We start from the raw sequence: 24,489 nt of genomic DNA, 5'->3' as shown, positions 1-24,489 counted from the left end.
ACCTTCTCCCGTCTCATCTCCAATCTCTCACAACTATCCCACCAAATAAACCTTGCAATATTTTCCATGACACTAAACAAGCAACTCCAAGCCATGAACCAGAAGCTCTCTAGTAATGTGAGCTTTGGTGCCAATAAACGTGAGAATAAGCAACCTCATAAGAATCCATCTCTCTTTTTGTATTGAAAGGCCTTCAAATTCCATTATTTCTTTTAACAAAAACCTAAGGACAATTTATGCAGAGATCAGAAAACTTTACTGTAATTTCGGTTTGGTCCATATTTTTTGATATTTTACACAGAAGTCTTTCTCTTTCTTCTCTTATGTTTTTCATCTTGTTTTGCTCCATTAGACCGGTTTTTTGTTTTCCTTTTTTTAAAATTTTGTTATTTCTAGGCCAATCTAATGCTTTGAATATCAGAGGAACCCAGTTTTTTGTTTTCCTTTTTTTAAAATTTTGTTATTTCTAGGCCAATCTAATGCTTTGAATATCAGAGCAACCCATTGTTCGATATTGAAAACAGCATACCAACCTAAATAAATATATTCTATACAATATTATTATAATGAAATAAATAGCACATCTAAAATATTCGGGATGGGTTGGGTCAGGTCAGCCTAGACTCAAACCGGCCCGATCTGAAGTTTGGTCTCTACTTCTAGACCCGGATCCGATCCATCCAGCCCAAAAATAAGACCCAAACCTGGACCCAAGTCTGTTTGATCAGTCGAGTTGGCGAGTCACCCCGACCAGTTACCCACCCCTACATGAAATTTTTGCCAACCAACACCACCACAGTCAAAATTTGAGTTCACTTCAATAAGAGCCTATTAGATGACTCTCTCTCCCTGCTCAGTACTATCCTAGTGAATTAGTTTTTCTGCATGCATGTGACAGGATTGGGATGAATACCCATTTTATTGAATTTGTAACTCCTATTTTCTGGTAAAAATAGAAAATCTGATACCTAAAGTTTCTAGTATTTTTTTTCATTGTAAATTATTCAAATAAAATCGATTACTAAAAACAAATGTTTGCCAATCAAAGCCATACGATTTAAAACTGATCTGCACTTCTGAAATAAGATATTTGAAGTGTGCCTCTATATCCATTACATGCATTGTCGCTTTTCCTCATTGAGGTAGATAAATATTTTTTTTTGTGTAAGTGAGGTAGATAAATACTAAACCCTAAATTTAACTCTATGTAAATAATAAGTGAAACATAACCATCAGAAAAAGAAAATTAATTGAAACTTGATATTGGAAAAAGTGAGGTGTTCGTTTTATTATTATTTTATCACTAATTTTGTTATTAAATTGTGATTATGTTTTACTAATAGTATCAGTCCTCTGAAAATAACTTATTCGAATGTGAAAAAAAGACTATAAGATGTTAATTTTAATACTATTTTTAGTTCATAAAGTTAAGAGAAAATATCATTAAAATGGTGAATCCACCTTAAAGAAATCAACGAGGCGGTTATATTAACAATTGTTTACTAGCGCAGTGGTTAATTTTAAAAAATCCATCTATCCAAAAGCCTAACCCTAATTGTCTAAAACTCCATGCTTTAGCAAGAAACCTCCTCAGTCACCAAAGCAAAGATCTCTAAGAACGCTCCCTATTTGCTACCAATAAGTTAAAACAACAAGATCAACTAATCTAGAGAGAAAAAGTCAGATCAACCATTCTAGAGAGAAAGTAAGATCAACCATTCTAGAGAGAAAGTAAAAGTTCATCCCTTCATTCTCTTCGTTATCTACAGAATCACCTGCAAGCAACAGTGCAACACTTAGAAAGAGAGAAAGACATAGACATCACTCTAAAGAGCAAGAGAGAGAGAGCAGTACAGGCAATATAGACATCACTCAAAAGATAGCGATACGGGGAGAGAGAAAGAGCACTAGAGAGAGACCACGGCAAAGTTCTGTGAAAACTACACCTGTGTGCCCTCGACTCAATCTTGATTTCAGGAAATCCAAAGACAAACTCATTTGCTTACTGTAATGGCCAAACAGTAATCATTCAAAACCTTGGCAGCCCTCTCCAAACCCTAGTTTATGTGAGCATGCATACCATGAGGTGGTTGCTCGATTCTCTGCAACATGGAATTAATGACCTCTGCTGATATTTTAGAACGGTGAGAATTTGGGGTCGTCAACCCCGTAATCATGTGATCAAGAATGAGTTTAGGGTTTTTGGGTCAAATTGGAGGTCATGAGTTTAGAGCTTTCGGGTCGAATTGGTGACCTCCATTGGTGGCCCGTTGGCCTGCAAATTGGTGTTACCATAAATGGTAACGACGAGTCCTTTACTCTCCCCTATTTGTAAAGGAAACTTACGCCGCGGAGATGTTTCAGGATAAATGTATCGAGGAAAGGCTTCTGAGATCTCTGTTTGGTGATAATGACCGGAGTCGTTGACGTGCTCCATGATCAGGTTATGATATGTTGTGGTCTTTTCATTTACCAAATGTCTGATGTTGTAATCCAACACTATATAAATCTCAAGAATGCTTGCAAGGATGGTACTATTGCCTGAATAAGAAGGATCAATTGATTCGAGACCCTGCAAGTGGTGGTTATTTTTCTATTTGTTCAATGTACAATCTTCTCAGAGCTGGTGGTGGAATCAACCAAATCTAGCAGAGGCATGGAATTTACATGTTCCTCTTAAAATTCAAGTTTTTACCTGGTTGTTAAGCTTAAACAAACTATTGACTGTAGATCAGCCAAGAAGAAGGGGCAATATCATCATCAATGTTTGTTTATTTTTCAAACAAGATGAAACTACATATTTTATGTCCATCAAATTAACTTTTTACTATGAACATTCAGTGCAATTGCTTATTGCTCTTTGTCTTTCTTGACTTTGATCATGAAAAGTAATTTGGAGGATAATAATGCTTGCTTTGCTATGGGAGATCTGGAAAGAGAGAAACCGGAGAACTTGGATCAATCAGATTGTAGCATGGTTATTTGCATCACATCTACTTGGCTTAGGCAATATTATCTTCTTTTTTTTCTTTTTTTTTTGACAGAATAACAGATCGAAGGGGTTGAATATAATGATTTTGAAGGAACATGAATATAATAAATAAGAATGTGACAACCATTAGAGAGGCCTAGAGAACTCGAGGGATATTTAAGTCAGATTGTGAATTGGGGTTTATCTAAGGTATTATGGTCTGCTGCAAGAAATCGAAAAGTACCTTCAATAAGGTAACCAAAGAGATTTCTAGAAATAGACATGTTGGTTGAGACCATTTAAGGATGAGATTGGAACTAGTGAGGAAACTCCTCTATGTAAGTGGTGTTTGGTTTGAATTGTAAGAGAGAAAAAAGAGATTCCAACAGTAGGGAAAGAGGAGAAAACCTATCTATAGAGTGATGGAACATACTTGAAAGAATTGTGAGTTGATTGAAGGTCCCAAAGCTATAGTATGCCCTGGCCATAGCTTATCCATAAACATCATATCGTGTGTTTTATGTCTAATTTTTCGTACTTAAATTGTATATTGTATGATTGGAATTCCTTCCTCCCCTCTCATGCTGTGCAAAACCTAGATTATAGGAAAGCACAATATTCTTCATGAACACCGTATGTTCCTTCATAAAAGCTTGTTTACTGTCCATCCTAGCAATGAACCAGAATTAAGACAAGATGGCCTCAGCTCACAGCCGAAACATGAATCCCAATTGGGTCTTCAATCACAAGAATCGGATTGGACAAAAATCTAAACTATAAAGGTTATGAAAACCATCATTCATACGAAAAATATGTCGATTGATTTGTATGTGCAGCATTATTAAACACTTGCAAAGCCCGACACTTTGACTGAAACCCTCATGTACAATTCTGATCATTCAATTGCAGATGGGAACCTTATCATCGTGTCTCCTTACAACAATTAAAATAAGATCCAAGTTTATATATCATCTAAGTATCAACCTATACTATATTTCCACAGTGCAACTTTTCATTGTCCACACTATAATGGAGAATTACATCCCAAAATCATTGTAAGAGAAGTCGAGTTATTACCTAGAGTTAGAACCTGATCATGGATGGCTTGGAATGATATCTAAGCTCATCTCAAGGAGTGAAGGAAAAGGGGATTTTTTAACTTGTGGATCAGAAAGAGGGGATCTTCAGACACATCAACAATGTGGGCATTCCCCGCCGATGGACTTGCAGTTATATCACACAGGAATTACAATACGCACTCCTATTCAATTGGATGTAAATTGTGGGTCACAATATGCACATGCAGACGCCATTACTGAACGGGAAGAAGCACTAAATTACAATGGAAGAGAATATTGAATTGCATGGATGAATAAATTCCTACATGCATGTCGGCATAAACTGTGAATAACAGGAAAGAGAATGAGGGATAGGGGAATGGGGGATGGGAGTGATTTCCCTACAATCACTTATTTAAATTATCCAAACAAAAGTAAAATTAATTGAAAAATCCAACAATTATTTCCAATATCATCAAGCACTAAAAGGAAAACAGAACTCCATTGTTAAGTGGCCCCAATTACAGGAGCCTAGATCAAGAACTAAACCATATCTAAGATCATATTTCAATTGTCAACTATCATTGCACATTCTAGGAAAAATTGAGTACTGAGTACTCCATTTCAAAGCTTAAGCTTCAAGAAGGATCTATCTGATCACCTAAACATGCATGCATTGATATGAACATCTAATACGGTAGACATTTACCAATTGCCCATTCTTTCTCCAAATTATAAGTTAATCAAAACATATCTCAAAGTCTCTCATCCTGATAAAATCACAACCCAACTCATGCAAATAGATAATAAGAAAAGAAGAAAGAAGGAAAAACAGTTTGTTGGAACCTTTCCCCAGTAAATGCTATGCTCTTCCGTCAGGTAAGAAGCACTGAAAAGCCCTGCTGAAAGTCCTCAATTTGCCTGTTGTAGTCCAATATGTTTTTCAGATGGCAACATCGAACATAGTAAGAACGTCTTGTATGTATCTTGATGTTAAAAGCATAACCGTGAACTGTTCTACCATTCCTCACCGCATCACGCAAGTACAGTCACGCAATGCAAGAGTGTCGGTGTGAATGGAAAAATTCTAGATAAGGAACCACAACCAAGTTTGGTGTCTAAACAGAATTTCCAGTTAATTGCTGTTTTATTGCCTTCTATATCATATGCAGTGATCTCAATGCTTTTAGTCAGGGCTCGAGCAATAAAGAGAAATCGAACATGCCCGATCATAACCAGATCATCAATGTGAGGACGTATCCTTCGACTATAGTATCTTTTATCTAGACACAGAGGCATAACTTTCTCAAGCATCATCTCTGTCACCCTCCATATCACAAGCTCAAATCGTTTTGGTGCATGGACTAGGCATAGCCGGCCATCCCACTCCACGAAGCTGCATACTTCTCCGGTGAAATTTGAAGGAAATGGAATTCTTGCCCATTCCTCGGTTTCCATATTGAAGGTAACACAAAGAACCTCGACATTATGTAGAACATGCAGTCCATGCACACCGACCTTTGGGGGAACACGAACACTCGAAAGTCCACGATAATTTCTTTCCAAAATTGGGTGTTTGAACTGAACATAAAGAGTTCAGCACTGCACAAACCGGGATACCAATGCCACATCAGTATCTTGTAACTATGTCTCACAGGGTCGAAATAAAACCCTCGAATCTCGAGTCCCCATTTCAGGATTCTCGGAATGGCAATGAGTTCTTTTTCGACAGGGTTGCAGATAAATATACCATTTGAATCATCAAAACAAATCATTCCATTACTCGCATACATATCCTTCGTCATAACGTCTCCTGCATTGAGCTTGAGTTTACTTAGGGAAACATTCGCATTTGGCTGGCTCAGAGAGCGGAGGAAGTAGAACCTAGACAGTACAGAAATTACTCCGAAAGTTTGTGCAGGCATGTGCATAGAACGAGCGCGCATTGCACCAAAATTGCGAGATGAGAGATGATGCTCCCATGACTTGCAGACTGATTTGAATCTACAAATCGGTTCTAGAGGGAGTTTCACAATAATCCTGTCAATAATGTCATTTGGGAGCTGCGGAAGAGAGACAACCGTACGATCTTCAACTTCGTTGTTTTCAATGGAAGAAATTTCTTGAAAGCGAGAGGTGTTGGCCTCCACTGTTGAAGATGAGGCTTCATGCAATTGGTTCCTCTTTCTCGAGGTTACTGGTTTTTGCAACATACTGAGAGAATAAGAGTTCCAAAAATGTTCAGGGATGGAGAGAAAGTTACAGGGAGAGAGAGGGGCTCAGAGATGAAGGAGAGAAGAGAGAGAGAGCATCAAAAATACACAGAAGGATCCCACTGATTTCCCTGCTACTTGACTCTTAGGCTAATGATGCTTTACCTTCTTATTTAATTTTTAGCTGGCTTAAAGAGAGAGAGAGAGAAGGGGAGAGCCACGTTGAGGATGAGAGGGAGAGATCCAAAGATAGTAAAAAACGTTAAGAACCACGCCCACAGAAATAGATTTCTCTCTCTCTTTCTCTTACTCGAGAGAGAGATGATCCTAAATTAAGAGAGAGAGAAGGAAGACCCACGTTGAGGCTGAGAGAGAGGCCTAAAGATGTAAGAATCAAGCCTGTAGAAATAGATTTTTTTCTTTTTTTTTTGGTAGTTAAACCAGTCAAGCCCAAGCCCAAATTCCCCATAGAACTAGATTTCTCTTAGTCACATTACCTTCCCGCGTCTTAGCTAATTTAAAATACTACGAAACCTTTTTTCTTCAGTTTGGTAAGAAAAACGATGTAATTTAAAAAAATATACATAAACAAAAATTATAATTAAAAAAAAAAGTAAAAAAGAGTGAATTACGTACGTACGGACATAAAAATGCTAAAATACGAAATGAGTCAATTTTAGGTTAAAATTACACAAAAAGTCGATCAACCTAAGGTTTTTATTTTTTCAAAATTGCCCCTCGAACAAAAAATATATATAAACAAAGTACATATTTATATGAAATTATATAAAAAAAAAGTAAAAAAGAGTGAATTACTTATGTACGAATATAAAAAAATGCTAAAATACAAAATGAATCAATTTTAGGTTAAAATTACACAGAAGGTCGATCAACCTGAGGTTTTTATTTTTTCAAAATTGCCCCTCGAACCTTGGATACCATCCTTGGACTGCATTTTATTTTTTATTTTTTGAATTTTTTCTTCGATAATAGGGTTGTGCCCTATTGTTTGGGGTAGTGCTCAGTCGGTATAATGTTAGCATCATTAGACTGCCTTCTGTGGTGCTCATCAAAGGGGCTCGAGGTTGGCATCTTCAGACCGTAAAGACCGACTTTGTTAAGCATTCAGAGGCAATCCGAGCTATCCATTCTTGGACCGACTTCTCTAGTGCTCTTCAGGGTGGTTCGAGGTTGGCATCCTCATACCATATTAGCTCATTTGTTTGTTAACAAATAAGGTGGTATGGCGATGCTAACCTCATACTGCCTTCTTGAATGAGCATTGCCCTATTAACAAAAAGCCTAAAAATATATATATATATATATATATATGAAAAGAGTTCCGAGGATGGAAATTTTAAAAACAAATAAAATTGACCGGCCTTCCACATAATTTTCACTCAAAATTGACCCATTTTATATTTTCCTTTGTTTTCTTGTGTCCATACATGAATTACTCAATAAAAAGTATAAAGGACAATCATGTGTTTCGACCAAAGCAAGCCAAATAAGATACACCAGAGCTCCAGGCCGAAAATCCAAAGACTACAACCTCGCGAATCTGATGACATTAAAGAAAAGATTTCATGAGGCTGTACCCTTTTCCCAACCGTCAAGGTTACAGCCTCATGCTTGTGATTTTGGTCCGCGCTCAAGCCTCATTATTATGATTCATTGAGGGAGTGACGCAAGTCGGAACTAAATTTTTGGGCCCTACCTAAATCTAGTCTAGCTATGTTGTTTCGAGCTAGGCTCTAGCCAATGTTGATCCTAGTGGCTTGGAAGTTAGGTGGGTGGGCCCACAAGCCTTGCACTCGTAGTTGGACCCAACCTAAACCCAGTCTAGCTATGTTGTTTCGAGCTGGGCTCTAGCCAATGTTGGTCCTAATGGCTTGGAAGTTAGGTGGGCGCACAAGCCTGGCACTCGTAGTTGGACCCAGGCAGATATTGGACTGAATATTGACGACTAAGGCGCCTACCAGTCGAGTTATGTTTTACCAAGTTTTGGATTGATTTGGTTCAGAGGCAAAAGTTTGAGTGTTATGGTTGACTTAGGATTCGGCTCTAGGGTGGGTTAATGGAGTGCGTAGGGTCTTTTGGATATAAGCTAGGGTGGTAATTGGGTAAGGTCTAATGAAGCCCTAGGTTGATTCTTGGGTTTCCGTAGCTAAGAGCTAGGGTTAGGGCTCGAGAGTAACTATTGCTCGGATGTCCGGGATGTGGTTCAAAGGCTTGGCCTACAGTTCACTAAAACGTCTTTTTTTTTTTTTTGGCTATTTACTACACACGATTTATTTACCTAAATTACGAAATGGGTCCATTTTAGACAAAATTTATGCGGAAGGTCGGTCATCCGCTTTTTTTTATTTATTTCAAAACTGCCATTCATTCCGAGGATGCCATCCTCTTACTGTTTTTTTTTTTTTTCTTTTTTTGAACCCCATGTTGGGTTTTCTTTTGTTTTCACTCTCTCTCTCTCTCTTTCTCTCTCTCTCTCTATTTAGGCTGTCGACCGTCCCGAGCATCCACGGGAGGATTTACGGCCATACAACCGTGATTACGGTAGGAATCCGATTTTAGGTGAATTTTTTTTTTTTTTTTTCATTTTTTGTAGTTTTTGGGAAACTTGGATGGTAAGATTTGATGTTAGGGTTTGAAAGTGGAATTGTATATTTTTTATTGCAATTGAAAAGGAGATGATTTGGGATTTCCATAATCTATAATATCACCCCAAAATATAACAGAAATTACTAAAAATTGTGACGAAAAATCAACCAAACCATGAAGTTCTTTTTTGACATATAAGAGTTTTTCTGTTTTAAATCTAATTGAAAATCATCCGTTTGTGTTTATATTTTCATTTTTGCATATAATATATTTTTTAATTTAGTTATTTAATAATGTCTCATGCTCAATCGGTACTAGTACCTCAAAAATTACCAAAACTCTCTAAAAATTATGAGGTAAAATCAATCAAACCATGAAATTTTTTTTTTTGACAAATAAGGATTTTTTTATTTTTCATTTTTTAAATCTAACTGAAAACAAGTAGTTTGTTTTTTAAGTTTTTTAGTTATACATGCAAGTTATTTTTAAATTTTGTCATTCAATAATGTGCAAGCTCAAATTGAAAGTTTTTTGACATATATCTTCATCAGTCCAGGTAGTGAATTGCTCTATCTTGTTGCCCCCACCCCCACCCCCAAATCTGAATTTGTTCATGATCTCCTTCTATATTTTCGATAAATTTGACTGAGATTAGGGTTTATTTCACTTTTTTATTTCTAATTTTAGAAGTAACCTGAACATCTTGATATTGTGCGGTTCTTACTCTATTTCTTTTATTTCATTTGTTTCATTTCTTGCTCATTGTGAATTTAGTGGGCCTTTGTAATTTATCTCTCTTGTACATTGGATTAGTTGGTTACTATTTTTTTGCATTTTTTGGATGGAAAAAACAAAGAAGAACAATACAGTATTTGCATTCACTGCAATCTTCCATTTTATTCTTAATCCTCCATTTTATTCTCTGTTTTTTATATTTGTAATTAACTAGTTATTTTAATTTCTATTTTTCCCTCGCTAGTGTTTTTTTTTTTTTTTACTTTTTGGAAATTCACTTCATCTGGAATGGCTTTCAGTTAATTCTTAAAAGTTGGAACTTGGAAGTAAATGGTTTCAGCATTTCTTTAATGCGATTCTCAGAAGTTGGAAGTAAAGGATATTTTTCAGACCTGGTTCCTGCATTATGTAAGCTGCCCGGACAATGCCAATAACATGAAAATAGTTTGAAGCCTCACCATTGGGACATTAATTTCGCATATGCTTTCATGACCGGTGTTATACGTAGAAACCTGAGTTCCTAACTTAAAATTGATCGTAAGATAATCCATTAATATATTGTACTAATTTCGATATTATTTGTAATGTATGTGTTGATTGGTATGCAACACATGTCCTAGATCCATGCCGAACTTCTTAGCATTTTATCTGTTTAATTATTACCATGTCATCTTTTGGAAATCTCTATTTTGCTCAATTTTTTGTGCTTGAATGCATATATATATAGTGATTTTAAAAAAAATTGGAATTTAGTATCGTAGATAAGTTCACAAACTAAGGGAATAGTGATGGAGGATCAAAGGACGAGGTGCTAAAAGAGGATCAGATCTCTGAAATGGTGTTTAAAGGAAAAGTACAGACAAATATTCTCATTTATGTCAATTTTTTTACTGGAAGATGCATGCTATTAAATTTCACATCATATCGTATGCACGTTGTTGTTAATGATATACACACTAAAGTGCCATTATTTATTTATTACAGGAGAGATTAAGAATTTATATAAACGAGTCCTTTACAAGGCATGACCCATTACAAATGAGCAAACGAAACGAGCTGCGTGAGATTGTGGAAAGGGCAAGGTTATTGCTATTGGTGGAACTAGCAAACTACATCCAAGAAATAGTGATCATCCGTTGATGGTGGCTATGTAAGAAAGGTGGCGCCCTAAAATAAACACCACCCATCTGACGACATGTATCGGAGAGATGATGCCGATGTTGTATGATGTATGGTGGATTCACCAACTTGTAATCGTGTGCCGGAAAAAGACTATTGGCCCTACACCACATACTTAAACAAATCTCTCGGAGAGGGAAGACTGCTAACACTTAAAGTTCTGCTGGTTGGCAGTGAAATTCATGGAGCTACCTAATGGCGCTACACAGGCGGTTATTGAGTGGCACACGAGGGCTTATTTGCTCTACCTAGTCGGTGGACAGCCACAGTTCCATTTTCAGCCAAGAAGGAGACGAGTTGAAGGATCCCTGGGCAGTGGACATGTAGAGAGACTGCAGGCTACTTCATTTTTTGTTTTCTTGGTTTCTCCGTATTTTTTTTTTTAATACATATACAAGAAAAAGATAACGTGAAAGCTTCAGTTCCAAAGCTAATGGAAATATAGCTCCTTTGAATGTGAAATCTTCAGTTTGAAAGTTCATTCCGAGGCATCGGACTGAGGATCGTTACCTCAAAACTTTTAGTTTTCCTTTTTGCTTTTTTCTTCTTTTTTTTTTTCCTTTTGTTTTTTTGTAGAAATGTGCCATCTGGGGATGGAAGTTCGGACCAAATTTGTTTCTTCAAAATATTAGAAACATAGGGCGATCTGAGGTCCTCATCCTCGGACAGCTCTTGTTTTCAAAAAAAAAAAATTAAAAACTACACACAACGGTCCGATGATGGGGGACCTTGGACCGCTCTGAAATTGAGTTCTGCTCAGTCCAAATAGCATTCCGAGTTCCCCATCCTCATACCAATGTTTGTTTTTTATTTTTTGAGAAAAAAAATAGTTCGAAGAGAACATGCCTTAGTTCCTAAGTGGTCTAAGGTCCTCATCCTCCGACCACTCTTTACTTCTTATTTTTGATGAAAGTATAGAGGATGAAGAACTCAAACCGCACTATGGACTAAGCAAGCCTTGGTCTAAGGTCCCCATCCTCGGACTGCCCCATCAGTACGAGGATGGGGATCTTGAGCTGAGACCCTAGCAAGCGCGAGTCCGACTTTTTAAAATCGTTTAAAGAGCATAGCAAGTCAATGAAAGAGGAAACAACAAAGCAACAGATCGAGTGAGAAGTAGAAGCGATACAAGAGGGAGAAGGAAAACATTTCACCAGCTGAGAATATATACAATCTCTTTGCAATGGAAACCCTAATAAAACTTAGATGTATCACCATTTTTGTGGGAAACAAACACTGAATCAAAAGTTTTCTTTGATTATATTAAAAAAAGATGTTTCCTTTTATTAAGCAAGGAAGCCCAGCCTCTCTCCATTCTTCTTAGCCAGCCTGATGAGCCCCTGCCTCTGTTTCCCATCAGCTCCAATCGATTTACAAAATTCATTTATTACCTGAAAGAAAAAAAAAAAACCACAATATTACTTTTTTTAAAAAAAAGATAAAGATAAATTTTAACAATCAATAAAGCAAAAATAAGGACAAATTAAAACAGGGTCAATAACATAATATAACTATGTTGTCGGAATTTAAACAGATTTCAACAAAATCATTAATTTCAGATTGAAATTTATCAAATTTCTCATGAGAGATTAACAATTTAACATTTTGTCCATTCTTTTGACTTAATTTCAAAAAACCCATAAAAACACATTGATCTTGAGTTGGAATAGTTCCAAAAGGTACATTGTTGAATATTACATCTATTATGGCTATTTTGATAAATTTCTCAAAAAAGAAAGTATAATTTGTCTACCATTTAATATAACAAAGCACTTGCACAAATTTTCAGAAAAAAATAGCAAAATCCTTAATTTCAGACTCAATCAAGCTTCAGCAACAATGAATTTCGAAAAATAACATTATTTGACAGGCTCAAGGAAAAAATAATAGTAATTTCATCCACCATTATATATAATTCAGTGTTCGAGAACTCGAATCAAGCTCGGGATTCTACCTTTGCCCTTGCTAGGTTACTCGGGTGAGTCTGCCTGAGTCCATACAGCACCCGACTCGCCCGAGTATTGTATAGGTCCCCTAACCCCGGGCCTGTACATCAGAACTCATGTCGACACCATGCTGAGGCCGAGTACTTCAGCAGGGTCCAAATTTACAACTCTGATATAACTAAGGCAAGTTCAAAATTTCAGAATATATGAATTAAGGTGTTGAGACTTAGATGTGGATGAAATTAACCAAATTTAGTTCACTAAAAGAGACAAATGTAGTTCACTAAAATGCTGAGAGTTTTTATGTATCCAATGAAATTCGTACTTTTATCTTTTCTTAAACCATCAAATTCGCCGCAATTTTTTTTTAAAAAAAATCTCTTGAAAATCGATGGGGTTTAGCCCAGGAAAAAGAGAGAGGAAGAACCAATCTAGCATTGCAATTCGCATCGAGAGAGAGTTTTACTCCAATACCCAACTCAGAAAAAATGGATCCATGTACATACAGGGCAAAGGAAAACACAGAGAAAAACAGAGAGTTACATGGTTTTGCCATTCATCCAAAAGCAAAATCTGAAAACTAGGATCCATACACACCCTCAGCAAAAGAACAGAGAGAGAGTTCTAGTCAATTGTGTCTAGAGAAACAGAAAATTGCAGTCAATTGTGTTCACCTGAGAGTGAAGTGCGATGGCCTTGCCCCTGAGCTGGTTAAACCTTTTCTTGCCTATAATGTTCCTAGCCACGACAACCAGTGGAGCAAAGAGGCCCTTGCCCTCATTCACGTTACCCATCATGGGCCTCGCCCTGCTCGGTCTGGCGCACCGAACCCACCTCGTGCCCGCTTTTGTGAGCCAGGCTCTCTCATCGCCACCAAATGACTGAGCCCAGTTCAGGCCCCTCACTGAACTCCCTGTAATTGCCGAAGCCATGGCCACCTATGGTTTTGGTTTCTCCCTCTTCTTGATGGTGAAGCGAGAGCAACTAGAGAGAGAAAGAACAAATGTAGAGAGGGAAAGAACAAATGTAGAGAGAGAGAAAGACCAGCTTGGGTCCAGTGAAGTTTGCTTCTTGGTTTCACCATTTTCTTCTTTGATCTTCCAATGGTTTTCTTGTTGATTGGGCGTGAAATTTGGGCCTCAGGTTGGTGGGGGTGATAGAGAGAGAAACACCACACAACTGAGGGGATGGTGGAGAGAGAAAGACCGCAAATCTAGAAGTTTGGGTTTGAGTTCGGTTGTGAGCGAAGGCCACAAGATGGGAAGTTCGGGTTCTGGTTCGGAATTAGGTTTGGAGTCAAGGATAATTGGAGTTTGAAGCGATCGGAGGTGGGGGAACAACGGCCAAAATCACTAACTTTTCTATTGGCTCTCCCTCTCTCACTCAATATGGAATGAGAGACAAATTTACATTCAGATCCAAAAATATTTTCATTATTTCATCAAGATTCATGAGGTAATTTACATTCAGGTTATGCTCTTTTTTTTCTTTTTCTTTTTTTTTTCTTTTTTTTTTTTAAAAAAAATTTATTAAAAGATATTGTATACAATGAGACCATTTACCTTTTTTACAAAGAGATCACAATTACTTACAACCATCCGATGTGAAATCTAATAGCTTAGGTGTGTCACAAAGTTCAAAAAAAAAAATTTTAACTTTAAGCTTGGTCAATAAAATAAATACAAACACCCATTTTGACATCCAATAGTCTAGATTAATAGTAACCACCTTGTGCGTAACATAAATAGTATCATTAATGTTCCTTGAATGTTGTCGGTAAACATTTCTTGCCCTTCAATTTTAGAGTATATATCATATAAAAGTATTAAACTACACTCAAAATCACTTGGATGATGAGCCAAATCTACTAACTTACTAAGGGAAAACTATACAAAGATATTATTTACTTTTGTACAAAGAAGTCGCATTCACTTGTCCTTTATTTACTTTTTGTACAAAGAAGTCACATTCACTCTTGTCCTTTAAATTTCAAAATGGACGGTTGTAACCTGTAAGAGTACCATTGAATAGATATAAAGTTCCAAAAAACAAAATTATCGAGCTTCATGACTTATCCCAAACCATCCAATTTGATATGTAATGAGTGAAAATAGATGTGATCTCCTTGTAATAAAAATACATGATCTCTTTATAGACAATCCCCGAACAAATTGGGTACTAAAAATATTATTCTAATCAATTACAATTTTGTTACAGATGCCTACAAGGTTTATAGTGTTCTCCACATAGAGGATACTTTGAAAAATATTACTTCATGTTTAAAAAAACATCGATTTGGGTTAGAATTGACCGATCTAAATCGAGAATTGAGGGGACCAATTCTGTTCCCCAAACATATCAAGAACCGGCAAGTTCCCAATTGAGGGGACCAATTCTGTTCCCCAAACATATCAAGAACCGGCAAGTTCCCACTGGAATCAGCTCTGGAACCGGCCGAGATCCAACCCTACTATTTTTTTATTTTTTTTTTCAATTTTTTATTTTTCTCAATTCTTTAATTTTTTTTGCTTGCGCAGTTTTCTCAACCAAATCTCCAATACCTCCTCAACTATTTTTTCATTCGATTTAGAGTCTTAAATCACTAATTTTGTAATTGGTGTAGCGCAAGTCGTATAAATACTCGGGCTTTCTCCGAGTCCTAAATCAGAAATATGCTTTTCCAACAAGCTATAAGGAACCAGAACAATCACGAGTTTTCTTTTGTTTACGTTGACATTCTCTATTCTATACTCATGAGGCGGTTTAAGATCATGGCCCTTGGAGCATTTCATGTGGTGGTCTCTATAAGGTTGCAACCTTAGACAATCCAATTAAGACGCACCTCCAAATTATATCATAACATTTAATATTGGTGTAAAAACAAAAATTACAGGATGTTTTTAAAATCTATTTTTATAACTAATTTAAAAATTATAAACTCTAAAAATGGTTAAAACCAAACAGATTTATAATCATATGAAAATATTAACCAAACAGATTTATAATCATATGAAAATCTTAAAAATAGATAATCAAGATGATATGTTGCAAGATACACTATTTTTGGGACCCAAAATCTTTTTTTGTTTCATTTTCATATATCTAGTAATTAATTAGAGGGTTTTTCAATATCAAAACAACTTTTTTCGATGGATTTTTAAGGTGCATATATAATTCTACATTTTAAGGTTACATTTAATACTGCAACCTTATATAAACTTTTTCCTTAGGAGTGGAATAGAGGGGTTTTTATAAGGCCGAGGGTCTAAACCATCAAAGTAAGACACGCCTTCAAACAGTGTTGAAAGATGTTCTAATACCGGAAATCTTTGCGATGGCATGAAAGTTTATTTCATATCAAAATATAAAATTTAAAATTTTAAAAATGATATACATCTACCAGATCTATGAAGACTTGAAAATCTTGTAAATTGATATGCCAAAAATACATCACAAGATTCACTATTTTCAACACTTGAAAGTACATTTTTTTGTCAAGTCCGTACATCTTGACGTTGAGATGATGAATTTAAGGAAGTTTGGGCATTGAAACAACTTCTTCTAATGAATTTTTGCGCTTTGATTTGTTTAAAGCCTCGCCCTTATAGAAACTTTTTCTTTTTTGTAAATACTCATGTAGCCAGGGGTATATGTACCACACGGTTTAAGCTCTTTTGATGGGAGCATTACATATAAAAGGAGCAATAGAAAGATATCATAATAATATTTTGCCAGCTCTTCCTGTGCATCATTGCGCTTGACGATAAAACAATAAAAAAAATCCCCCACCTCGCAAAAATGTGGCAATGAGAAACAAACAACCCAGTTGTGCAATTGCTTACACTTAAGCATCCGAATCCGAGCACGAATCGGTGAGTAATTCAGCTGGTCTCACTCTGTTCAGATTGGCTTCGAGTGGGGGGAGGCCATCATCACTTGAACAATGTGTCTCTTCCACTTGCTCGTTCGTTTTTTCTGTGTCTTTTGCCTCAACAGAAGCAGTCGTTCTGAAAATCTCAGGCCTGCATTTACGGTTGAAACAAATATAATGAATTAAGAATTAAGAATCAAGAATACACTACTAAAAATAGCAGCAGTTAAAATGTGGATATCATAATCATGGATGACAAGTGCACAAGAAAAACAACAAAATATGAAAACATTCAAGATCAAATGGGAGAGATTTGATTGCACGATATCAGATATGAAGCACAATTTGCAAATTCGTTTCACATTTGTTATTCCTTGATAACTGGCATTACCATTGTTTTGCATTTGGTATATAGAGAATACTTGGTCTCTGCAATTTAAATCTAGCAAATGCAAGGCAATCTTACCAGTCTGAAGATTTTTGAAGTGTACGAACTTGCTCATGGAAGAGCACTTGCGATATCATACAAGTTATTTTATTGCCTGATTCAAGGGCTTTCTCACTTCCACTTCCTTCGACCACAACAAAGTTCCCTAAATAAAGCAAGCAACCAATGAAATACTAGGACTTCAATAGAAAGTAATACAGAAATTACCTATGACAGCAAGAAATAAAATTTATAAGATCACACACATATCGGGGATGGGAATGTATACTATAAGACCATTTACTTTTGGTAAAAGCAGGTAAAAATAATTCTTAGCCATTAGATGCGAAATCCAACTAATTGAAGCGTGTCACACCCTTCTAGGAATTTCATTTTGGACTTTGTACCCAGTCAATGGCAGATCCACAATTACCTGATTTCACATCTAATGATCAATTATCACTGTCACCCCTCCTCATATCAAAAGTAAATGGTCTTGTTACATACATTTTCATTCATATCTATGTATATGTATATGTGTTCATGTGTGTGTTGTGTATTTTTCAGACAATTCTTCACACCTCATATCACCAAACTTATCTAAGGCATAAAATCTTATTAAAAAGAAGTAGGGGATCGAAAGGAGGATTTCGTCCCCATGTTAGAAGAAGTTTAATCCCCATGTTAGAAGAAGTTTAATCATATCCACTTGTTCAAGGTGGATGAAGCTTTCCTAGAGAAGCCCCAAACTGTTCAGAGACAAGAATAGATTCTTCTAGGAGGCTATATCCTGTAGAAACAAGAGTTAGGCCTGGATTAGAGATGGTATTGAGCTGCCCCTTGTAATGGATAGAAAGGAAATTCAGGAGGATGTGGTGCATAATGCGCCATTTGGCTACTCATGGCATAAAAATTGATGTGGTAGTCAGCATTTCTCATTGGCTTTATTCCAAGACTATCTAAGACTAGTAAATAAGTTTTTGGCATGTCAAATGAATGCCACAAGAAAAATACTCAAAAATCAAAGCAGTTGAAACAATTGATTGTCTTGAAAAGACAACTCGTTTTATCCAAATAAAACTGGTAGTCTTAGATAGTCTTTATTCTAAGACTAGTAAATAAGTTTTTGGCATGTCAAATGAATGCCATGAGAAAAATGCTCAAAAATCACAAGCAGTTGAAACAACTGATTGTCTTGAAAAGACACACCTTGTTTCAATATCCTGTAGCAACAAGAGTTAGGCCTGGATTAGATGGGATTGAGCTGCCCCTGTAATGGATAAAAAGGAAATTCAAGAGGATGTGGTGCATAATGCGCCATTTAGCTACTTATGGCATAAAAATTGATGCGGTAGTCAGCATTTGACTATTCATAATATTCAGCCGACCCCAATTAGTTGGGAAAAGGCTCTGACAATGATGCTTCAGTTTGGGAAGAGATAGCATAACATGACCAGATGATTTCTCATTGGCTTTATTCCAAGATTATCTAAGACTAGTAAATAAGTTTTTGGCATGTCAAATGAATGCCGTGAGAAAAATGCTCAAAAATCACAAGCAGTTGAAACAACTGATTGCCTTGAAAAGACATACCTCGTTTTATCCAAATACTCTTCTGAAATTTGGCTGGGAATATTGCTAGAGATTTACTCCCACTATCATCCATTACCTGTAAGCTTCAAAATGAAATACAAAATTAGTTTTAGCAAACATATTCTATAGAGTAAACTATGTTACCAGAAATTATTTAGGAATAAATGTATTTTCCAAACAAATCACCAATAATTGCTAGACACAAAAAAGGTGCTCAGTACTGTAGCACTTGCTGGGACATAGATAGATAAAGGTGTAACTACATAACTTATATCCAGAACAATTTATAGAGGGTCTCACTTCTGTCAGTAACGCTATTTTTCAAAGAAGGTTTCATTTTTATGTGATACCATCTTATAATTGGATAGTTAAACCATCATATAGTTAAGATACAATAATTTATGACATATACAAAGAAGTTGATAAAGGGAGAAAAAAGAAAGAAACTACTTGATAGGAATAGAGTGACGAAACGAAAATGACAACAATAATTAATTACAATGGGTTCCCTAAAGAAGAAACAATGACAACAATGATTTACTGCATTTGGCTTTCCAAAACATGAAAGAATTTCCAAACACACAAACTAATAAATAAGATGCTAAAGTTTTTTCTCCCACTTGATTTTATCACATAAATGTATAAAGTTCATAATACTCAGTTATAAATAAACTCTCTTCATAGGAAATTTCAAAAATTAACAATCCTCGCTAGCACCTCCTAAATAGTCCATCCTATCAAAATAGACATTTACACAATATCCCGACTCATACAAATATCAATATAAGAATACCAGAACAAACAAAAAGTTAACTGCTACAAGAATTCTTATAATGAGGATGGCTGCATGAGTACACAAAGAACATAATAGCACATCCAAGCAATTGGTCAATGGGAACTCCACACTATAGTGAGCTTAAAAGAACACCAACATCATAATTGCTCCTTAAGTTTTTACTTGTGTTGTTGGTTCAAAAAATTAATTGTTAAGGGCTTCGAGATTTTGGCCACCAATAAAGACTCCTGTTAGTTCTTACACTTTTGTCTCTTTATAAAGGTTTATTATTTAAGGAGTACAGTAGGTAAGTAACTAATAACTAAAAAGAACAAAAGGTATTCTGGATGCTCAATCCACTTGTAGTTTCTCCCAAGTCCCACCTAGTTATCGAATCTTCCTTTTCATCGATTTCATGGTGAAAGACTACCACATAGAACAAACTAATTATCCGATTTTACCCATGATGTCTATGTTCAACAATGACAAGAAATCATCCATAGTGGCCTAGTCAATCGGATATAGAGAATCTCTCACACAAGGAGCCAAAAAATTATAGAGATCAGAGCATAATAAGTAGCCACGAGTATCTTCTTTTGGAGCGACAGATTCCTCCTAATTTTCGCTCATATTTGGAGGATGAAAACCCTAGGAGGGTTCCCAAGAAGAACAAGAAAAGCAATAGATAGTTTGGGTGTTGATTTTTAGTTATTTGAGGCTATTTCATATGTCTTTATGTATTATTTCATTGCTGGAACAGTTAGGTATTTTTTAGATATTTTAACTAAGGGTGCAGTTTCAATAAGGTTGCAACCTAAAACAATCAAAGTAAGGCTCACCTCCAAATTTTATTATAACATCTAATTTTGGTGTAGAAAAATATTAGGATTATCTAAAAATGTATTTTCATATCTAATTATAAAATTTTAAACTTCAAAAATGGTTAAAATCATGTAGATCTATAAATATGTGAAAATCTTGAAAATGGACGGTCTAGATAATGTGTTGCAAGATGCACTATTTTAGGGACTCAAAATCTTTTTTTTTACACATTCATACATCTAGATGTCGAGATGATCAATTAGAAGGTCTTTCAACATTAAAACAACCTTTTTTGATGGATTTTTTAATGTTGCAACTAAATGTTTCCCTTTAATTAAAGTTAGGGAGTTTAGTTTCAAGTTATATTTACGTTAAGACCTTTTGGTCAAAATTTAAATTGTATGGACAACTATTGTCTAAAACAATAATTTTTCAATATAAATAAAGGCATGGTGGGCTGGAGAGGCATTCATATATTCCTCTTTAAGAAAAGAAAGACTTTGTCTTGTAAAAGAAGCCTAAGCCTAGGTGGGAGAAAACCTTAAGGTTTCTCCAAAATTGCTTGTGTCAAAGTGCTTCTGACTGATTTTTCTATGTTTCTTCAAGTTCTCCTGCATCAGAAAAGGAGCAGATGGATGTGTTAAACCTATTAAGAAGATATCGAACTTCCACCTCCATAGAACCCCAACTCAAGTTAGCCTGCCCTACTGTTCACACAGATTTTCAAAAGAGCTACCATTAAAATTGAGCACCAACATTCCATCAATAGCGTGGCTCCACATTTTCATTATGCAAATGAGAAAAGTCCGCTTTATAAAGAATCAATACTTGAGGAGGATATATTTCACTTTTATATTCTTCGAAAATATCCTCGTTCTTTGGGGACTGCTATGAATAATGCAATTGGGTGTAAGTGGGTCTTCTACACTACATGCATTGTTAAATGCATGGGCTTGAATTATACCCATACCAAAAGTTCATCCAAATAAATGGAGTGAAACTATGCAAATCCATGATAAACACAAATTCTCCATAAGATCCAAATATTGGAATTTGAAACAAATAAGAACCACCTCAACGCACATCCATGCAATCTCAATTGACTTGTTTACTAAACACAAGTATCCTACTAGACCCATCAAGTCAAAAATACAAAAAAACAATAAAACAAATAAATTTAATGAGAGGGCATGCCATGTGAAATTTTTCCACTCAACAGAAAGAGAAATCATGGAAGTAAAAGCACCCACCTCAATGAGATTTGAACCACGAAGAGATACTACCTGCATTATGCGCAGGCCATCTTGAAGGGATACATGTTCTTCCATAACTGCTCTTTTCAGATTCTTTCTTCCGCCTTTCATCGTTTACTTACTTCGAATCTGATCTTAAATAAAAACCAAAGAGAGAAATCAAAACAAACACCACCTTGTGTTAAATAAAGACACGCCTTTTCTAATCCCCTTGTGATAATATGTACAAATTATGACAAAAATAACAATTTAATATCATAAGTATGCATTAGAAGACATGACAATGCTTCTCTAGAATACAAATTTGATCCCTTGGGGTTTATCTAATATAAAGATCCCACATAGGAACTGATCAACTTCATAGCAACTATTTCTAAAAATTCCCAGAAGCAAAGAGAAAAAGACATTGTAGGATAACACTTTCAGTATTTTACCCATAATTATAAGAGAATAATCATTAAAACACATACTAAATTGACATTTATATCTAGTAGAAACCATCTTAGAGTAAACTATATGGATCAGGAAGAGTGCGATAGCATATTAGAAGCAAAATAAAATACACAATACACACCCTAACCTTACCCTGCTACCAATTTTTTTTAAGCCTTCCAACCTCAAAATGTTGTTATCAAGAAGTCTTTCACTCTCTGAAGCTCGAGGTAAAACATCATGGGAAAAGGGAAATACATAAATAAAACTGAAAAATAAAGAACTCTCAGTATATTGGGGCATAAGGCATAAAACCAAAAGTTTAAGATAAATGAATTAAAATCTTTATGAAAATCTAGCAAATTATTTTCAACTATTCTTGAAGAGATGTTTCCCTTTATTACAATGAGGCAGTTCTCCTTACCATTAAGAAGGATCAATGAAGAACTTACTTGAATCTTCAATGGCTTGAAGAGATAGTGCAAAACGTAGCTTCAAATTGGGGCCATTGCTTGAAGAAAGCAGAGCAATAGCAAGAGAGAAATTTGGGCAACTGCTTGAAGAAAAAGAGCAATGGCAAGAGAGAGACTAGTTGCAACGAGATAGGGAGAGAACAGAGAGATATATGGAAAAAAACAGTGCGCTTTTTTAATAATACGATTTAAATCAGGCCAAAAAAGCGTATCTTTTTTTTACCTATGTTTTTTTTTTGTCCTGCTTTGCGTACTGCAGCCATTGCTACTTTCATGCTTTTGAAAAAAAAATTTATTTAAAAAAAAAAATCTAAAATAGAAATTTTTATCCGCACTGTGTTCTTCGAAGCCACAATTGCAGATTGAAGGTATGAATTTTCCTTTTTCCCTTTTTTTTTTAAACTTAAACCAATAGATGCAGATTTCAGTTGCTATTATGGAAAATCATTGTGTAAATGAAATACTGTTTATAGCCAAATCATTTTGTAAAGTAAATCATTGTGTAAAGAAAATCATACACATGCAGATTTCTGTGATTATTTGTGATAATTGTTTTTATGAAAATACTGTTTATGGTACAAATTAGAGCTCAAAACATATTCTTTTACTGAAGAATGAGAAGCAGAGAGTGCGACTACAGGACCAATCAATATTTTGTTTTTTATTATGTGATAACAAGGATAAACAATATAGTGTAAACTGTAAACTTACAGAAGCAAGAAATTGTATACATAGGATAGTTCCCCAAACCTTACCCTTCAGCTCTGCTTGCTGTTTCCCCAGGAAAATGAAAAACCCTCTTCCTTTTCTCTCTCTAAAAATCCACAAATCAGTATAGTTAGGGCTTTGTCTCAGACAACATCCCAAATCAGAGAGAAAAACCCTCTTCAAATTATCCCAAATCAGCGTCCCATCTTTCTTTTCTTTCTCTAAAAATCAATTAGGACCTCTTCCATTAGGGTATCATTTTCTCTCTCTAAAAATCAATTAGGACCTGTTTCATTAGGGTTTGTGAAGCTCATGACCTCTTCCTTCTTCCTTCTTCCTTCTTCCTTCTTCCTTCTTCTCTCTATAAACCCTAATAGCTATGAGCCCAGCCCTATTTTCTTCTCTTCTTTCTTCCTTCTCTCTCTAAACCGTAAACACAGATGTGAAACTCAAATTTCCACGAGCTCCTTTCGATTAAAGAAATTTATAAATCTTTAATCGTAGTGAGGGAAAAATTTTGAGGGGATTGTTTAAAGTTGTAACCTTATATATACGGCACTGAAGTATAAAATAAATTTAAGTGACTTGAGTTGTTTTAAATTACCCCAGGGGTGATTTTTGTTTTGGTACAATTTTTTTTAAAGACAGATAAAATATTTATTGGTACAAGATGATAACAATCAATCTTGTCCATTCAATTTTAAATCAAACGGTTGTGAATGTATCATTGCTTCTTTCTACTGGCTTTTGTTTTCATGCCCCTTTTTTTTTTGGTTTCCCCTACAGCATGGAAGCTATATCCTTTGCTTACCATCCAACCGTGATCAAGAGAGCCACTCACCATTTGATCTTAAATTCGACATCTCAAAGTATTTCATTTTTAGTTTTTTTTTATACAAATTATATGAATATAAAATTTGGTACATGTCATCTTCTCATGGTGCACCAATAAAAAATATTAAAAATATTTTTTCGATAAATATAATAACCAAAATAACCTTTGAATCTTTCAATGGTATTTTGATCATTTTATTTCCTTGAAAATATTTTTTTTATATTTTTCGCTAGTGCGAGTTTAATAAGGGAATGGATGTCCAAATTTTGGTGTTAAAATCATTTATAGAAAAAAAAATAAAAATAAAATAGTGTAGAGACGTGACATTGTGATTGAGACAATCTTAGCCTTCCATTCAGAATGGACGGTTGAATAAGAGGGTGATAGAACTTCTATGCTGTAGAGGAAGCATAGAAAGCTTGCCCAAAAAAAAATTTCTTGAATTTTGTGATACATCTTATGTTATCGAATTTAAAATGAGCAAGCTTTTTATGGTTCCTCTACAACATAGAAGTTCTATCCTCCCCTTATCCAACCGTCTATTTTGAATGGAGGGCTAAGATTGCCTCAATCACAATGTCACGTCTCTAC

The 24,489-nt window shown here is 35.4% G+C and overlaps 3 protein-coding genes and 1 long non-coding RNA gene across 9 annotated transcripts; 1 reads left to right on the top strand and 3 right to left on the bottom strand.

Annotated features, from left to right (window-relative positions):
- Positions 1-5,393: 5,393 nt before the first annotated feature.
- On the bottom strand, positions 5,394-6,242 carry LOC18432358 (putative F-box protein At3g52320). Its single transcript, XM_011624429.1, has one exon. The coding sequence runs from the start codon at positions 6,240-6,242 to the stop codon at positions 5,394-5,396; it is 849 nt and encodes a 282-aa protein (XP_011622731.1).
- Positions 6,243-8,636: 2,394 nt separating this feature from the next.
- On the top strand, positions 8,637-11,244 carry LOC110007095 (uncharacterized). Its single transcript, XR_002280644.2, has 2 exons — positions 8,637-8,804; positions 10,569-11,244. It is a non-coding gene; the product is annotated as an uncharacterized LOC110007095 (long non-coding RNA).
- Positions 11,245-11,894: 650 nt separating this feature from the next.
- On the bottom strand, positions 11,895-14,039 carry PGR5 (proton gradient regulation 5). The gene is made up of 2 exons (XM_006842466.4): positions 13,384-14,039; positions 11,895-12,154 (listed from the first exon to the last, which is right to left on the bottom strand). Exons 1-2 carry the CDS (start codon positions 13,639-13,641, stop codon positions 12,050-12,052), a joined length of 363 nt encoding a protein of 120 aa, XP_006842529.1. The 5' UTR covers positions 13,642-14,039; the 3' UTR covers positions 11,895-12,049.
- Positions 14,040-16,321: 2,282 nt separating this feature from the next.
- LOC18432356 (uncharacterized) lies at positions 16,322-23,656 on the bottom strand. Of its 6 annotated transcripts, none has more exons than XM_006842465.4 (5): positions 23,111-23,656; positions 21,448-21,579; positions 18,601-18,676; positions 17,047-17,173; positions 16,322-16,731 (listed from the first exon to the last, which is right to left on the bottom strand). In XM_006842465.4, the coding sequence occupies exons 2-5, from the start codon at positions 21,559-21,561 to the stop codon at positions 16,554-16,556; spliced, it is 495 nt and encodes a 164-aa protein (XP_006842528.1). In that variant the 5' UTR covers positions 21,562-21,579; positions 23,111-23,656; the 3' UTR covers positions 16,322-16,553. The 6 variants fall into 6 exon arrangements, with proteins under 6 accessions (XP_006842528.1, XP_088730100.1, XP_011622673.1 ...); XM_088873974.1 differs by having other exon boundaries at positions 18,601-18,683; positions 23,111-23,655; XM_011624371.3 differs by having other exon boundaries at positions 21,481-21,579; positions 23,111-23,648.
- Positions 23,657-24,489: the final 833 nt, after the last annotated feature.

The sequence above is a fragment of the Amborella trichopoda genome, chromosome 8, assembly GCF_054954075.1.
Source record: "Amborella trichopoda isolate Santa Cruz 75 chromosome 8, AtrichopodaSantaCruz75HAP2 v2.0, whole genome shotgun sequence".
Classification (NCBI taxonomy): Eukaryota; Viridiplantae; Streptophyta; class Magnoliopsida; order Amborellales; family Amborellaceae; genus Amborella; species Amborella trichopoda.
Note: the sequence above shows the minus strand (reverse complement) of the source record. Positions and strands in the feature narration are given on the sequence as shown.

Coding starts and splice junctions, on each gene's coding strand:
- LOC18432358 (XM_011624429.1), bottom strand. CDS start 6,242: ATGTTGCAAAAACCAGTAACCTCGAGAAAGAGGAACCAATTGCATGAA.
- LOC18432356 (XM_006842465.4), bottom strand. CDS start 21,561: ATGAAAGGCGGAAGAAAGAATCTGAAAAGAGCAGTTATGGAAGAACAT. Junction 18,677..21,447: donor GTGGTTCAAATCTCATTGAG/GTGGGTGCTTTT, acceptor TGAAGCTTACAG/GTAATGGATGATAGTGGGAG. Junction 17,174..18,600: donor GAGTATTTGGATAAAACGAG/GTATGTCTTTTC, acceptor TGCTTTATTTAG/GGAACTTTGTTGTGGTCGAA.
- PGR5 (XM_006842466.4), bottom strand. CDS start 13,641: ATGGCTTCGGCAATTACAGGGAGTTCAGTGAGGGGCCTGAACTGGGCT. Junction 12,155..13,383: donor CCATCGCACTTCACTCTCAG/GTGAACACAATT, acceptor TTTTTCTTTCAG/GTAATAAATGAATTTTGTAA.